General features: G+C 48.6%; 1 protein-coding gene across 1 annotated transcript; it reads left to right on the top strand.

Annotated features, from left to right (window-relative positions):
- The first annotated feature begins 3,650 nt into the window (after positions 1-3,650).
- On the top strand, positions 3,651-12,411 carry GPR15LG (G protein-coupled receptor 15 ligand). Its single transcript, XM_049645319.1, has 3 exons — positions 3,651-3,842; positions 5,687-5,776; positions 11,052-12,411. Exons 1-3 carry the CDS (start codon positions 3,773-3,775, stop codon positions 11,135-11,137), a joined length of 246 nt encoding a protein of 81 aa, XP_049501276.1. The 5' UTR covers positions 3,651-3,772; the 3' UTR covers positions 11,138-12,411.
- The last annotated feature ends 4,300 nt before the right edge of the window (positions 12,412-16,711 follow it).

Genomic DNA, 16,711 nt, shown 5'->3' on the forward strand with positions numbered 1-16,711 from the left:
TCTGTTTCTCTCCAGCTTCAGCTACTCTTTTACTGAGAAACAGAGAAGTTGAGCAATTTGTCCAGGTTTGCACAGGCTAAGACATGGCAGAGCTCTGGTTAGAGCTTGGACCCCGAGGCTCTAGAGTATAGAGGAGGTAGGAAGACAGAAATTGTGGACAGGGGTTCTGAGTCCCCGGCTCCAGGCTGAAACCACGGGGCAGGTGTGAGGTGATGGGGGCAAAGGGCCCGGAACTCCAGACACACAGAGACAGAGACAGGAAAGCAGCCAAGGGATTATTCCTATCAGGTAGTGGCCTCACAGTTATTCCTGTACCCACATGAGTGGCCACAGGATAAAAAAGACCTTGCCTTCTAGTCTCCCCAAGGTGCCTTTGTGGTGTGGAAAAGGTGACGTTCCAGCATAACTCCCATGGAAGGGCCCGAGGCCTGCTGACAGCCACCGTGGTGAGGTAGGGTAGCCCACAGTCCTGGCTACAGGGAGATAGCCCACCCCCAGAGAAAGGACGGTGGGAGGATGCACAGCATTGGTGAGAACCCAGAGGACCAGTGAGGGCAGAGGTAGAAGGAACACTGCCTGCATTTACCAGTCTTATTCCAGTAGCAAGAGGCAGTGAGCTGGAGGCTTATGAGGAAGTTCGGGTTAATTGTAAAAAATAGAGGGAGCTATTGGTTTCTTGTACAATTTGCGGGCGGCAGGTAAGCTAAATAGCAACGTGGGTTATTTTCGACTACTTGTGAGCTCTCACGGAACCAACGTTAGGAAAAAAACCTCAGCTTTGGAGTCAGGCCGAGCTGGTTCCAGGTAAGAAGTTGCCATGGGTGTTTTTGTGAGGGGAAAGAAAACCTCACTTTCCCTTGTTGCAAGATGAAAATTCAGTGCCTGCCTCCCTGGGGTTGGTGGGTGGGAGGATTAAATAAGACAGCTGAGGATCACAACAGTGTCTGGCTCCTTCCTCTATTGTAAACTGATCTGCAATTTGCTAAGCAAATAAAGGAGGGAGAGTCATTTCTGATCAATTACAGGATTCATAAAACACGTTTGGAAAAAAAGTGTGGCAACCAAGAGTAAAGTGTGGGACACAGGCCAAAAATGTTCTACCTGTAAAGGGTGGGGACGCGCCAGGCATTTTCCTAATTGACCTTAGAAATCACAAATTTGACTTGAAAATTTTTTCTTCCTTGTAAATTTCCCTGAGTGTCGGATATGTCTCCGGAGACTTCTCAGGAAGGCTTCCAAGTGTTTCAAAATCATCTTTAGGTAATTTATTCAAAGCCTCAAATATTATTTTTTGTACCCAAACTGCATATGCTTAAAACTAACAGGTGTTCCTGTTAAAATGCTTCTCATTTTCACTTCTCACAACCCAACATGAGATTTCAAATATTCTAAAGAGCCAGAGGTGTTTCTTCCTTTTTTAAAGTAAGAAGTTGACAACTATCCTTGAAATGTTAAAAAAAAAAAAAAAAAAAAAAAAAACAGCAGCTGAAAATTTGCGTACAGTGATGGTCTCTGGGGAGTGGGGTTTGGGGGGAAACTGATACTTTATACCCGGTGTTATCTAAATTAGTGCGGGCATAGATAGATTGCTTCGGCAATTTTTCATAAGCATTCAAAAATCAGGGTGGAATTCTGACATCTGAATCTATTCTTCCCGTTTAAACATATGTTCCCAGGAATAGCTGCAAATCTCTGAATCCTATGTGTGAGTGGCTAAGGAACAGAGCCCTGGAGACAGCCAGTTTTGCTGGCCCTTAGCTGTGTGGTAGGTACCCTTACAGCTCTGATCTGTGGTGAGAAAAAAGCTGTGTTGAGAACCTAACGTCTTTCTCTGACTCCGCGGCCGAGTGGCAGAGGGTCCTGAGAAATCCAAACAAACCTCCCTCTTCACTAGCCTGAGAGTCTGATTTCTGCACCACTGCTAAGCAGTTAGAGTTCAGATTTGGCCTAATCCCTGTCCCCTTTGGCAGATAGGTTGCTCTTTTCTCCTCTGATGACACTGCCAAAAGCAAACAGGAACCATGCCAATGCAGAGACTACCTATTACAACAGGTAACGGGTGAGTGGTAGCCAAACGTAAGCTGTTGACCAACTTGGTGGTGACCCCCCAAATGACCTCACATAAAAATAAAACAGTGGCATTAGTCCTTGATGTAGACCATGGATACAATCCTGATTACAGGAAGCATCGTTGGGAAACCGCTGACTTTATGGACCTGTACCATGGCCTTTGAGAACAGTGTGCTGGCTGTCAAATGCAGGCTGAGGACAAGTCCCACCCTCTTCCTGGCCCTTTCCAAAAGTGGCTGCTCCAAAGGCTCTCCTAAGGCACCTGGAGTTGTCCCTGGTAGGCCCCACTGGGTCTCCCTGACCGTACCCTCTGCTATGGCCACTGCATGCTCAGCACAGCCTTCAGGATTCAGAGCACAGCTTGGAAAGGGAATCAGGCAGGGGCTGGGCAGGTGCCTAACATGATATGACATGTGGTTCTTAAGCCCAGCAGCCCAACCAGTTTCTTTGTGTGGATGTGAATGCATAAAAGCTGACTTTAAAAAGATATCCCCAACTACTGATTTGCTCACCAAACTGTCCCAACACATGGTCTAAATTGTATCTCCAATCTCTAGCAAGAGAGGAGGGCCAGTGGAGCGCAACTGTTAGCCAGTCTCAGGCAGCAGGGAATGTCTCGATTGGCTGCCAGGAACCAGCAAGATCCTGGGGGAGCTGAACCAGACACTGGCATCTTCCCATGTGCCCTTCAAAGCTGGAAACCAGACAGCCAGTTGTCTAGAAGGGCACACTCATTAAGGCAAAGGACAGATGGCCATGATACCACAAGGGCAAACACAAATTCTGAGTATCTGCATGGCTTGCCTCCACCAACAGAAGCTCCCTGAGGTCAGGCCCAGCATCTTCCATGTCTCCCGGGCCAAGTGCATGGCCTAGCCCACAGAATACGTTCAGTGAATAGGTGACAAGCAGCCTTCTGCACCCACTGGCAGACTCTTCCCTATGGCCACCCTTGTAAGATGTTTGCTTCTCCACACATTTCCTCAGGCTGATCTTCTACCTGAAGTGCCCTTTCACTTCATCATAAACATCCATCAAGGTCCAGCTGCAGCCCCACCCCCTTAACAGCTATATCGATATCCACCACGTCGCACATGGCCTCTCACACATGCCCTCGCTCATGCTTGTGCCCATTTCATGGATGGGAAGCAGACTCAGAAGCATTCAGTGGCAAGTTCCAGGGTCACACTGCTGATAAATCCTGTGCAAAGCAAGAGCTCAAACCCACGTCATCTGATTCCAGGGTCTCTGCTCCCTACATTTCACCAATTGCTTAGAAGTCCTCCCTGAGGTTTGCAGAGTTTTATGGTCCTCCTGCCCCATCTTAGGAATGAGCAGGAAGATCTGTGTGTGATGGAATTATTACTGACACTAAAAGTTAACGTTCAACACTGGGAAGTGGCCCTTCCCTGGCAGGGGTTTGCCACTCTGACCACTGAAGCCAGCTCTGGGAGCTCCCGTGGCCGGGCATTTATAGCTCTGTGTGTTACAGTTCACTAAATACTCTCAACTTCTCGAAAAGCTGGTTTTTTCCTCTTGGGAGCGGCTGACTCTACCCTTTATGAGAATTGCAAGCCTGCTGGTGCCCTGCCCATTGGGAAACACCTCACTCTGTCACTCTATAAATGTCTGAGGTGGCCCCAAGGGAGGACTTGTGCGGCACCGCTGTCTCCCCAGGACGTGAAGTTCCCACCACCCCACCATGAGGTTTCTAGTCCTCTCCAGATTGCTCTGCATCTTGCTCCTCTGCTTCTCCATCTTCTCCGTGGAAGGTAGGGCTGTCCCCCAAAGTGCTGGTTCCCAAGCAGGGAATGCAGGGCCTGGGAAGGTTGGAATCAGAAAATGTTGGGGGGCAGGCCCCCAGCAGGCAGTCCTGGGCCTGGGAAGACAGGCTCTCACTCCTGAATCTGTAGCACCTCTGTATACAGTGGCGGCACCAAGGGGTGGCCTGGGAACTTTAGACCCCACGATCTCCATCCGTAGCTCCAGTTCCCCCAAACCCACACACCAGCTATGTGAAGGTGATGTTTACCATGCAAACATGCAACCTCCTGGCAAGATTCTTGCACCTAAATCCTACCTAGCTAGAAATTCTAGAGCCACTCTCTTGTACTCGTACCATGCCTGTAGTACGGTGAATTTTGTGGAGACTGTGTGAGTCTGAGCATCCCAGAAAACAGCTGCAACAGATGATATGAGTACAGTGTGGTGGTGGTTGGGGGGGTGGGGGAGGCATGTTTGTATGTGTTTAGAAGTGGGGGAGATGTTCCCTGTACCTCAGTGGATATGAATGTTTAGCACTCCTGCCTTTGTTTCATTCAGGTTAGCTATTTTGAGCTTTTTCTCTTGCCTAACTCTCTAGACACTGCCTACTTTTATTATTTTTTTAAGGCAATTATGGTTAAGAGACTCTTAAATACTGAGAACAAACTGAGGGTTGATGGGGGGTGGGGGAGAGGGGAAAGTAGGTGATGGGAATTGAGGAGGGCACCCCTTGGGATGAGCACTGGGTGTTGTATGGAAACCAATTTGACAATAAATTATATGTTAAAAAAAATTAAAAAATAAAAAAGTACCATCCCTATCAAAAAAAAAAAGCAATTATGGTTATTTTAACATTTATTGGAGTTGGGAGCATAGACAAATAAATAGATAGGGTTGAAAAACACCCATATCTTCATGACTCAGGAATATAGCCATGTTTAACATTTTATTTCTTTTCAATATTGCAGACAAGCATTTTTGGTAATTGATATATCTCTATATATTAAACATTATATCTTTTTAAAATCACTATATTATTATATAATCACCAAAAATATTTACTGTTAAAATTATTCTGGAAGCATTTACACCAAAATGTCAACAGTAGTCATCTCTGAGCAGTAGGATGATAGGAAGTATTTGTTTTCTGAACTTTCTGCAGTAAACATTGCTGCATATGTAATACAGAAAACAGTGATTAGAATTCCTCATAAACACAGTCCAAAGCAATGCAGTTTATCAGACCTCTATTTGGGGGCATGCTAGACGTTGCCACTGTTACCTTAATGACAATTCAGTGAATATGAATACCTTTCCCCATAAAGTTTCTAAAACATTTAGGAGTATTTCTGGCATATTCTCCAAATAGTATTATTTAAGTAATATTTTTAGGTATAACTTGCCATCAAGTGTGCTATGATGAATTTCATGCTTAGACATGTAGATGGTTCATAATTTTGCACTATTTTAAGTATGTGGTAAGAGCATATGCGTATGTAAAACATTCCTTGTATTTAAGATTATTTTCTTAGGCTAGATTGCCAAAGGGAGAATATCAGGTCAAAGGGCATAGATACTTTGAGTGAGGATGCTGTGTTTTGGACAGGGACATGAGGAAGAGAGTATCTGCCCACAATGACTTTGTTATTTCTGAAAAATAAATCACCTCCAGGCCCACCCTTTCCCCAGGCCCTCCCACAGCCTGGCTCTTCCTGAGTTTCCTTCAATAAATATCCCTGACCTTTGTACCTTGGGAGCGGAGGCTGACTCAAGTCATTTGTACACAGATCCAACCTCATGGTGTCCCCAACACACTAAGGAAGGGTCTCTGCCCCTCTGTGTCTACCCTCAGGGAGAAGGCATTCTAGGCATCTTGCCAAGCCCCGGAAAGGCAAGCTTTGCTGTTCCCGAGTTCCTAGTCCTGTCCCGACGGCCCAGAAAGGTAAGCACCCTGTCCAGATGGTAAGAGGCTCTGGGGAGGCCATGGGACAGGCCGTATATGTGGATCAGCCCTCACCTGTGCCTGGCACAGAGGGGCCACAGCAGATGCGATCTTGGCCTCATGGAGCTTCCGCTCTAGTGTGGAAAAATGCAAAATTAATCATTTTGAACTGAATACGTTCTGTCAAGAGAAGAACAACATGCAATTAGAAAACGGTACTGGGAACACCCCCGGCCTGGGTGGGAGGCATCAGAGGAGGCCTCATTTGAGACCTGAAGAAAGGCAGGGAGACAGAGGGGAGGGTTCAGGCAGGGGAAGCAGCAGGCATGGAGGCCTGAGATGGGCAGGAGGGAGCCACGGAAGACAGAGAGGCTGGTGAGTTGCAAGGTGTTCATGGAAGCTACTACCCAAGGTAGGGCTGGCCTCGTGAGCTGCCACATGAGGAAAGGTGACCAGTGGGTGGATGGGACTCCCAGGCTCAGAACATCCCAGAGATGAGGGCAGGCAGCATGCGTCCCAGGAACCAGGCTGGAGGTGCAGAGCCAGGGTGAGGCCTGGAGGAACAAGACTGCCCTCTCCCACAAGGCCCCCGGGGGCCCCGGCTGATGAGGGAGACAGCCCCGAAGGAGGCTGCAGGTACCCAGCTCCCAGCACCGGCCCAGGCTGAGGGCCAGCTGGTGCATGGGAGTGGCCTGGGTGTGAAGTTAGCACTAGGAGACTTCTGCTGGCCTTGGGTAGGAGGGCCCCACAGCCTGGTGCAGGCAGCCCCCCAGGGAAAGCTGCAGAGCCTAGAGCCAGCCAGGCCTGACACTAATCCAAGGGTCCTGCCCCCGATTCTCCGCAGCTAAGGTCTGAGAAGGCCCCAGTCCTGCTGGCACCTCTGAGACCATGGCCCAGGGAGCCCATGACCAGAGCCAGGTCCTCCCACCCATCCCCCAATCCCACCAACTACCAAGAGTCCTGTGCACAAAGCGGGAGCTTGGGTATGAAGGACAGGGAGAGAGAGAGAGACAGCACTCCTTAGCCTCTTGCCACCTCTCCAGAGAGGCTGACAGCCCCTCCCTCCAGACTGGCATCACATCCAGCTGCGGTAAAAATAACCCGTTCTCACACCCTGCACCCAAGTGTGAAGCACCCGCCCAGGAAAGGTGAGAGGAAGTGCACTGACAGGCTGACTGCAGCTCTGCTCTCCTCTGAGGCCCCAGCCTGGTGAAGGAGGAGTGTTTCCATGAAAGAAATAAGGCAAAGCCAAGGGAAGGGAGAGGTAAGAGTCCCTCCCTACTGAATAAGTCCATCCCCAAACCCTTCCCCAGGATGGATGCACTCACAGGAAGTAAAACGACGTTAGGGATGTGCGTGCACATACACACACATGCACACACGCACACACAGATCCTAGGAAACACAGCCAGTTAACTCCTTGTGCCCAGCACAGGGCAGCTGTTTTGTTACTCACTCAACACTTTAGAATAATCGAGGTGCACGGATTCCATGTTGACTCTGGATTTCTTTCAGTGTACGTACATATTTTTAATTCCGTTGCAGAAATTTGCAAACAACTTAGAACAAAAAGAGAAAAACAAACATTTTTATCAGGTCCTTATTGTACAATCTCATTTAAATCTTTGGAACCACATCAGGGAAACATTGTCACCATTTTACACTTTGGGAAACTGAGGCTCAGAAAGAATCTGAGGCAGAGCCAGGAGCCCGGATGTGTCTACCTCTTTCCACTACAACAAACTGCCTCCTCCATAGAGAGCAGGTCCTGCAGCATGCTTGTGAAGACAAGCGCATTCCCAAGACCTTAGACTTCCCCAAAGCAAAGCGCCATCTGGGTTGGAATCCCAGCTCCACCACCTGCTAGCTGTGTGCCCTTGAGCAGGTCGCCCAGCTCTGCTAAGCCTCAATCTCCTCACCTGTGAAAGGGTACGATCCCAGACTCTACCTTGCCAGGCTATGGTAAGAAGACAGTGAAGTCATGACTATAGCCAGGCATTACCCCCATAAACATGCCTGCTGGGGAAGTCAGAGCCCTGCCAGGGCGCCTGAAGCAGGAGGCCAGAAATTTCAACACTGAAAACCAAGGTCCGTGCCTTCTTGCCCAGGCTTGGTGGTTCCACCCACCATTTTCTGGGCCTGATCCTGGGGCTGGGTCATCAACAACAGAGCTGCTGAGCGTGCCAAACTCTGGGAATGTGGTCTCTGTACTCTGGGCCCCCGGTGTATAAGAGTGTCTGCCTACCTGTCCAAAGAGAAAATAACCAACGGTGTCTGGAGGATGTCCCTGGGCTGACAATACCAGTTAGACATACACATGCCAGTGTGGGACTCTTCAATGTAAAGTGTCTTTCCTGAGCCTTGGTTCACACATAAGTGCAGTGCCAGGCCTGTGGGGATGACAGGACGTGGCAGGTACAGGATCTTGGGTCGGTTCGACAAAACCATCACCAAAAGTCAGTGGGCTGAATTTACCACGTTTACTGATTTGCTAAACAAAGCTTTCTCCAAAGTATTTGAAAAGTTTGTGTCAATCTGTGTAGCAGCGTGTCATAGCAACATTTTTTTCGTGGAGTGTTCAGTTCGTTAACTCTTAGTGCTGGACAGGCATCACGCTTAGGCGGGGGGCAGAATGACAGACCCCACCTAGGACTTCTGTCAGGCCATCCTCCTTCCAGGTGTCCTGAGGTTGTCGGTGAGGAAGCTCCTGGGCAAGACTGGGGAGGTCTTGTTTGAAGACCCCTGGAGCCTGAGAGTGTGCCCGCCCCTCCCACAGACTACCTGGGACCTGAGAGCTCTGTCCCACCCTCCCTGTTTTGAAGACAAGCAAAATTACTTGACCCACAGTGGGAGGTGGGGGAGAAGGGGCCCAGAGAGATTCCTCCCCCACCATGGGGTTATCCTTGTCTTCAGAAAGGGGCCCAGACTACAGAGAAAAAGACTACCCATTGAGGACCACCAGCATGATTACTTGAGGGTTTTGGCAAATTTGCATGACAGCTGGGTTGAGACAAGAGCCAGTACAATGGACCCTGGAAGGGAAGAGGTGAAGAGGGTGCCCCACCCATCCTATCCAGTGGACCAATCAGAGGGTCTCATATCTGTAGCCTTTCTCCTCCAGGGTTATATCCATTAGCCGTAGCTGCGTAACTAAACACTCCCAACTTCAGTGGCCCAAACTACATGTATTCTCATTTTCCATGAATCTGCAGGTCAGCTGAACAGGCTCATTTATTCTTCCAAGGGTTGGATACACCATCCTGCTGACCTTGGCTGGGCTGTCTCACATGTTTGGGGGCCAGTGGTCTGTAAGTCTTGGAGGGTCTCAGTTAGGCAACCTGACCTTCTTCCACACGGTCTCTCATCCTCCAACAGGCCAGCCCAAACTTCTTCACAGAAGCTGCAGGGTTCCACCTATGTGAGTGAAAGCACCTAAGTACCTCAGAACTGGCCCACCTTTACCTCCGCTGCATTCAGCTGGCCAAAGGAACTCACCAGGGCAGCTCAGATTGAAGGAAAGGAGAAGCAGACCCCATATTTTGGTGGGAGGAGCTACAAAGTCACATTGCAAAAACAGGGTGGAGAATTGTGACTATGTGTGCAATAAGTCAACCACAGTATTTATTGTAGGAGCCAGAGAAGAGAGTCCTGGGGATCTGAGGAGGGTGGACAGAAGTTGCAAGCAGTGTTCAGGAAACCATGGTCCCCCATCAGAAATTCTAGTGGAAAATTCTCATGACATTATATTACTAGAAAAAAGTACTTTACACTGTACCATGATAGTACCATGACTATCACTGTTGGAAGATGAAAGCACTTTCAAATAGGAAGACAAAATACAAGGACAACTATACCAATGTTAGCACTTATTTATGATTGAGAAATGAGGCTATGGATAAATTATAATTAAATTTATTTTTATAGCTGGTGGTTATATAGCAATTATTGTCTAACACTTGCATCTGGTAACTCATTTAATCCTCACAATCTTAAGAGTTAGATAACATTACTACCCCCATTTTTACAGATGAGGAGCCAAAGCACAGAGAGGTTAAGTAACTTGTTGAAGGGCACACAGCTAGTAAGTAAGTGGTAGAGCTGGGGCTTTGAATCCGAACACTCTGGCTCCAGATTCTATGTTCTTATTTTATTTTATTTTATTTTATTTTATTTTATTTTATTTTTTTAATGCTTATTTATTTCTGAGAGAGAAAGACAGAGTACGAGTGGGAGAGGGGCAGAGAGAGAGAGAGAGAGGGATACACAGAATCGGAAGCAGGATCCAGGGGATCCAGTGCTGACAGCACAGAGCGGGACTCGAACCCACGAACCGTGAGATCATGACCTGAGCCAGTTGGACACTTATCCAACTGAGCCAGCCAGGCGCCCCCAGATTCTATGTTCTTAACTATCATACCACCTTGCATATAGTAATAATCTGGAAACAGAAGGGGGAAAAAAAAAGAATAGTCTCATCACAACAATTTAGTAATCTTCACATTCATTTGTGTTTCTTTTATTTTTTTTTCAGGCAACCATGTTTATCCAGTTTTATTTTTATTGTACCTCATTTTCTTACTTTTAAAATTAATGTTACATTGTGAGTATTTTCTTTCCTCTTGCTACAGTCTTCATAATCACAGAATTTTCTCACATTAAACATTTCCATCATGATGAGATACCATAAGATACCATACCTAACTTACCATTTCTCTACCAGAGAATATTCAGATTGTTTCCAGAAATTGTTTTTCTGGTATTAAAAACAAAACTATGAAGAACAGTTTAATGCATGCCGGTTCTTTTTTCTTGTGGATTATTCCTCCCATAAGTGGGACTGGTTTGTCAAGATGCAAACATAGCTTTGAGACACACATTGCCTGCAACTCGCAGTCCAGAAGGAAATAGCCCAAGGAGTCTGAGGGCCTGCAAGTGACGTGGGCAGACCCTCCTACTGTGGCCATCAGAAACCAGACCCTTCAACTTTAGTGGACTCTTGTTGACAAAGCCAGTTTGGCTCATAAGCCTCCTTCTCTCCATCTGATGCCAGTAAATCAGATTTCTCCCTGACAGGACTGAAATAACCTGAGCTGGTCATATTTGCCATGAAAGGCCTTCCTTCTGGGTCTCCAGGAAGGAGATAAGATCTGATTCTTGCCTTGATTTTTGAAAACACTTTGCGTCTGGAAATGAATGTTAATTGTGTTCTCCCCTTTCTCCTCCCCCACTCTGCTTGGCTCTTGTCTTGTCTTACCTGCCCATTGCTCCTTCCCAGGGCGCCACGTGAGGATCTGCAGACAGTGCAAAGTCAAGCCAGGGTCCCGCACTTGGGTAGTACCTGGGGCTCTCCCGCAAGTGTAATGCTGCCCAAACAAGTCTGCACGCAAGTTGAGACCCTCATGCCCAGTGCCTGAGGCACCCAGAAGTCTCAGGTTCTCTCAGGATGCTCCTCTTGAAGCTGGGGCTGAGGGCAGAGATGCCAAGAGCCTTGGCCCAGGGAAGCTTCTGCCCATGAACCATAAGCCTCTTCTCTTAAAGACACAACATTTCTTCCCTGCTATGTTGGAATGTGCTCACGCTGCCTTTTTACAAAAGCCTGAACCAGAATTTTCTGAAAACCACAACCTGGATACAAAGGTCAAAACGCTGGAATGCCTGTCTTGCTGTGTGGCCTTGGACAAGTAACTTAGCCTCTCTGGGTGCATGTTGGCTTCAGAGATGTAAAGTTCAGAGACCGAAAAACCCTCTAAGGAAAACCATCAGTCACTGGCACCAATGGGTTTCACTATGCTTTTCAACCTTCCCGGCAGTGAGCTGGGATGTTGTGGGGCTTCACCTTGGTCAGCAAGGGCCCTGAGAAAGTTCCGGAATTCTAGATGCTAGTCCCACTCATGCCCCCCACTTTCCGAGTTATTCAGGCTCAGCCCACCTGGCCTCAGTCCCCTCCTGGCCTCTACAGTGTTGACAGTCAAGATTCCACTGTGACTTTTGACAGCTACAAACTCAGACAATTCTGATCCTGCTAGGGAGCAGTGACCAAGACTGCATCCTAAGGTACACACAGCCCCTAACCGTCCCACATCCGATGGCCTCTGAAGGAACCCCTTCCTAACTTCCTGATGTGAATCTGCTGGAAAGAACATTGAAACAAAACAAACAAAAAACCCCAAATAATAAATAAATAAATAAATAAATAAATAAATAAATACACAAAATGCACATGCAACATCCATGTTTAAGAAAGTCAGTGATTGGGAGGCACTGGGTGGCTCAGTCGGTTAAGCGTCCGACTTGGGCTCAGGTCATGATCTCAGTGTTTGTGAGTTGGAGCCCCGCATTGAGCTCTCTGCTATCAGCACCGGGGCCTGCTTCGGATCTTCTGTCTCCCTCTCTTCTGCCCCTCTCCCTCTCTCTCTTTCTCTCTCTCAAAAATAAATAAACATTTAAAGCAACAACAACGACAAAAAAAAAAGTCAGTGATTGGTGTCCCCGGGTGGCTCAGTTGGTTAAGCATCCACTCTTGGTTTCAGCTCATATCATGATCTCATGGTTCATGAGATTGAGCCCAGAATCAGGCTCTGCTCTGTCAGTGTGCAGCCTGCTTGGGATTCTCTCTCTCTCTGCCCCTCCCCTGCTCACATGCACTCTCTTTCTCAAAATAAATAAATAAACGTTAAAAAAAAAAAAAAAAAAAAAGAAGTCAGTGATTGGGCCTGAGCCACAGCTTTCTGCTAGAGGAAACCTGTGCCCCAAAGCCTCTCCTGAAGGCCATTCCTTCATCATGAGAAAATCTAACTAGAAGAAGGGGGGTGAGGACTACTGACAATAACAACGCTCTTGGTCTGAAACACCAGGACTCAAACCCCAGGACTACCCAGAATTGTCTGTGTGACCTGGGCAAGTTGGTTCCCTTTTCTGTAAAATGGAGACCCCAGCACCCATCCAGAGGACTGAAAGGGCACGGTGGGTGATGGAAAGTACCCACAGAGGGCATGGCACACAGAGGAAAATGGTTCAGGGAAGTCCCTGCCTTCCCTGTCCTCGCTGGGGGCTATGCTTCTACCCACAATGAACCGGGGTTGTGACTCAGAAGGAACAGATGGCCAGGTCTAAGAGGCTCATCTCTCTGGTAAAGCTCCCTTCTAATCTGATTCTCCCAGGAAGGTGAGAAGCCCTCCCCATGCCACCCCACAGTCTGTGTCTGAAAGCGCCAGGCCCACAGCTTCTAGGATCGATGGGTAGGAGTTCTCTGGCACAGGGCTCTGGGGACAGTGGTCCCAGGGCAAGCCAGAGTCCTTACCTTGTCCTGGGCCAGACCTTTCAATTCCATACAGAGGCTGCATTCATGGGCTGGTCCCTTCACTCACTCACCCGTTCCCAGGGTAGGCAGTCGTCCCATCATGCCAGCTTCTGAGGCTCAGACATGAACAAATGCAGTCCTTGAGGGCTGAGAAGCAGCAGGGTGTGAGCCCCGGGGCATAAACAGAGGTCCGGGCACAGGAGGGAAAAGATGAGCTGATGCCTGGGCTGAATTATGGGAGCATTCCAGCTGGAGAAGGGATATGTGTGTGAGCGTGCAAGCATATGTGTGCGTGCGTACATGCATGTGTGTGTGTGTCTGGATGAAGAAAAGGAGCAGCGAAGGCCAGGCAGAAGACTTGAGGGTTTCCCCTGCAGGGAATGCAGGGAGGAAGGGCTATTAGGAGGAGGTGGAATGAGCCGGAACTAAGGCAGGGCCGAGGGCAAGGCACAGAAGAGGAATTTGAGGGGTTTCTGAGCAGCAGTGGTGTGGCCTTATAGACTCGGTAGCTGGGGCTATGGAGACAAGTCCACGGTGGACATTCCTGTGCTATGTCAGACCCTCACTGGGAACGCCCTTGGCGAGGTGAACCACTCAGCTACTAGCACTGTGACAGCTGACCATTCAACATCCTTGTTCCCAATCCTACCCCTCTCCATCACCACCAAACTCCTGCCCCCTAACACACACACACACACACACACACACACACACACACACACACAAGGTAAAGAAAACACTGACATATAACTAAACACATGTACTTGAAAGTCAACAGGAAAAACAATTCAGAGGCCATGTGTCTGGCCACTGAACCAAGTCTAGCCTTCTGCTCAGGAAAGCACAAATGCCAGGAGCCTCAGCTTCTTTTTCAGGTAGGAAAGACCAGTCACTTAATGTACACAATTAAAAGGACACAGTAGAATGTTGGGAGAAAGAGGAGGCTGTCTCTGTGGGGCAGGAATGCAGTGCCCATGGCTCTGAGCCACTGGCGTGCAGGAGACCAGCCTTGGGTAGGTAGGGCAGTGACCCCATGGGACCTTCCAGGGATGCCAGCCCCTCAGAGCAGCCCAGACCAAAGGTGGGAGGCACAAAAGGGAGCTGAGGACTCTGTTCCCACCCTCCCTGACTCTGGAAAGTAAGGGGAAGTAAGGGAAAGCCTGAGACTGGTTCCCAGAGATTCCTGTGCAGAGCTAGAGGCTGGTCAAAGGCCAAACTCTTTCCTTCCCACTCACCTGTGGGATGTCACCTCCAGAAGTTGCAACATAAGATTTTAAATTTGGTGGAAGAACTTCACTCTCAAAGGGTAGACTGAGCCTTCAGGGAAAGTCTGACAAATAAGGTGATTCAAGGCTACCGGGGATCCCATGAGGATTCCAAACATCCACAAGGGACTTCAATTTATAAAACTTTAATTCTTATTTTGCCCTTACTTGACTCCTTAAGAACCTAGACTGATTGACAGTTTACACTAGTGTCATTAGAGAAAGTGTGCAGTCCCCATGGCAACTAAAGGGGCTCACACTCTGACTAGGTGGGACATGTGGTATCATTGACAGTGCACAAGCTTCACAGATTTGGGTTCAAATGAGGGTTCTGTCATATGCCTGTTGTGTGACATTAGGGAGGTCAGGTGACCTCTCAGAGCCCCAGATTCCCCACCTGTAAAATGAGGCTGTCACAGAGGGCTATTAGGGAGACTAAATGAGACAATGAGAAGGGCCTGGCTCTGAAATAGAAGTCAAATGGTGGTCACAGGTCTGTTTCCAGCACATTAGACAGATCCAGGTGTCTCCCCGCTCCCCAACCCCACTCAAGATTAGGTCCCCCTGGACCCATTTCATCTCCAGCTATCATCGAACCTCCAGTTGGGCACCACAAGCACTTTACAGCCTCGTGGACTCACCCATTCTGCTGATTCGTCTCTGAGCTTATTTTTGGGTAAACTGTCCAGAGTAGACCACTTTCTGGAGCCTTACAGGGCCATGCCCTAACTGGTTAGTTCACACAGGATCCCACACATGACTCCCCTGACTGGCTCCGCAGCCATTTTCCCTGCCTTGGACGCGTCATAAAACTTCTAGGGTGTGAATGTGTCCAGGGCTCTGACCTGGTCTCCCAAGCAGTGGCTGCACCTTGTCTGTTTACTAGCAGCCTTGTAACAGGCGGACAGGTCCAGAGGCAACCGGCAGACTTGTTATCAACAGCCCCATCTCTGGAAATAGTCTTTGACTCGTCTGCTGTTTAATCTGTCAAACTGCACTGCCCCTCAGGATTTGCAAAGTGTGAACCAAAAGGTGGGAAGTGTCAAATTACAAGATATCGAAACAGAAAAAAAAGTTCTCTTTCACATCAAAATGCAGCCATTTTGTTTGTTCAAATCAGCCTGCCACCTGGCTCAGCGGGCATTTCAGCTTATACCCCCGGGCTACTCCAGTCTATCAACTTAAGGATGGATGGAGTGGGGAAGCACATGTCAAGGCATGAAGAGGATTAGTTGTTGACCATGACCAGGAACCAAGACTTATGTCATCATCAGGTACCTCTTCATTCATTCATCCATTCAGCTGGTCAACAACTACCCATTGAGGACCTTCTATGTGACTGGTCCTGTGTAAATACTGAAGAAACCTATGCATGAAATGGTCTCTTCCTTAAGTGGTTCACAGCACTCTGGGGGAGACACCAAAGCAGACAGATTATAGTACTAAAGTCTTTTAAGGATCCTGTCAAGGTCTCAAGTAGGGACCAATTCTGCCTGGGGGCAGAAGATGCCAGAAAAAAAAAAAGGAAAACATTCCGGAGGAGAAGATATTATTGCTGTGTCATCTACCTAGACTCAACCATGAGGCAGGCTGGATAGCAAAGGAGAGCACTGCAGGGTGAAAAACAGGCAACATCAGGGTTAGAGCTTCTGCCCACTTGTGTGGGTGCCGCAGTGACCAAGAGCCAGCATTGCAACCCAGGAGGTTGATTCAGTGGGTACTAGTACCAACTAGATGGGTACTGGGGAACAGGTGACAGCCCCAGACTCCTGCATAGTACCTCAGTTAGGGGGACAGGCAGGGCCTTAGACAGACAGGGGAGGAATCCCAGATCCATATCAGAGGAGACAGAGACAGCCATCTTACACATGGCCTGGACACAGCAAGGGGACAAGTGAAGGGGACACATTTCAGAGTAGGTGGTGTCCCGGGCTCCCCAAGCCTGCTAACCCCAGAGCCCGCTGCTGTGGGAACGGACTCCCAACTTCCAGCCAGGTGGGTCCACCCTGGCCCACAACCACAGAGGACAGTCATCAGGACCTCCCCTGGGCTGGGATAAATAGGGCCTCACAGTCATGTCCAGAGAGAGTACATCCAGGCCTACTAGGATCCCTGGGCCCTATGCCTTCATGCTCAGTACCAAATTCTGCCCTGGACAAGGGCTTCCCTATCATGAACAGTCATTGTTCTGGAATTCAGCAATAGGACCGAACAGCTCAGGATGCCCAATAGGTGGGCAGAGGTCAGTCTGCAAGATGGTCTTATCACAGACAGCTAGGGTGGAAGCAGGGTGCTAGGACCAGTCCTTTCCCCCCTCCTAGGTCAGGGTCCTTAGGAAGGTGAGCCCGAATAGCAGACAACTGCTCTTCA

Source organism: Panthera uncia, chromosome D2 (genome assembly GCF_023721935.1).
Source record: "Panthera uncia isolate 11264 chromosome D2, Puncia_PCG_1.0, whole genome shotgun sequence".
NCBI classification, from domain to species: Eukaryota; Metazoa; Chordata; class Mammalia; order Carnivora; family Felidae; genus Panthera; species Panthera uncia.

Coding starts and splice junctions, on each gene's coding strand:
- GPR15LG (XM_049645319.1), top strand. CDS start 3,773: ATGAGGTTTCTAGTCCTCTCCAGATTGCTCTGCATCTTGCTCCTCTGC. Junction 3,843..5,686: donor CTCCATCTTCTCCGTGGAAG/GTAGGGCTGTCC, acceptor GTCTACCCTCAG/GGAGAAGGCATTCTAGGCAT. Junction 5,777..11,051: donor TGTCCCGACGGCCCAGAAAG/GTAAGCACCCTG, acceptor GCTCCTTCCCAG/GGCGCCACGTGAGGATCTGC.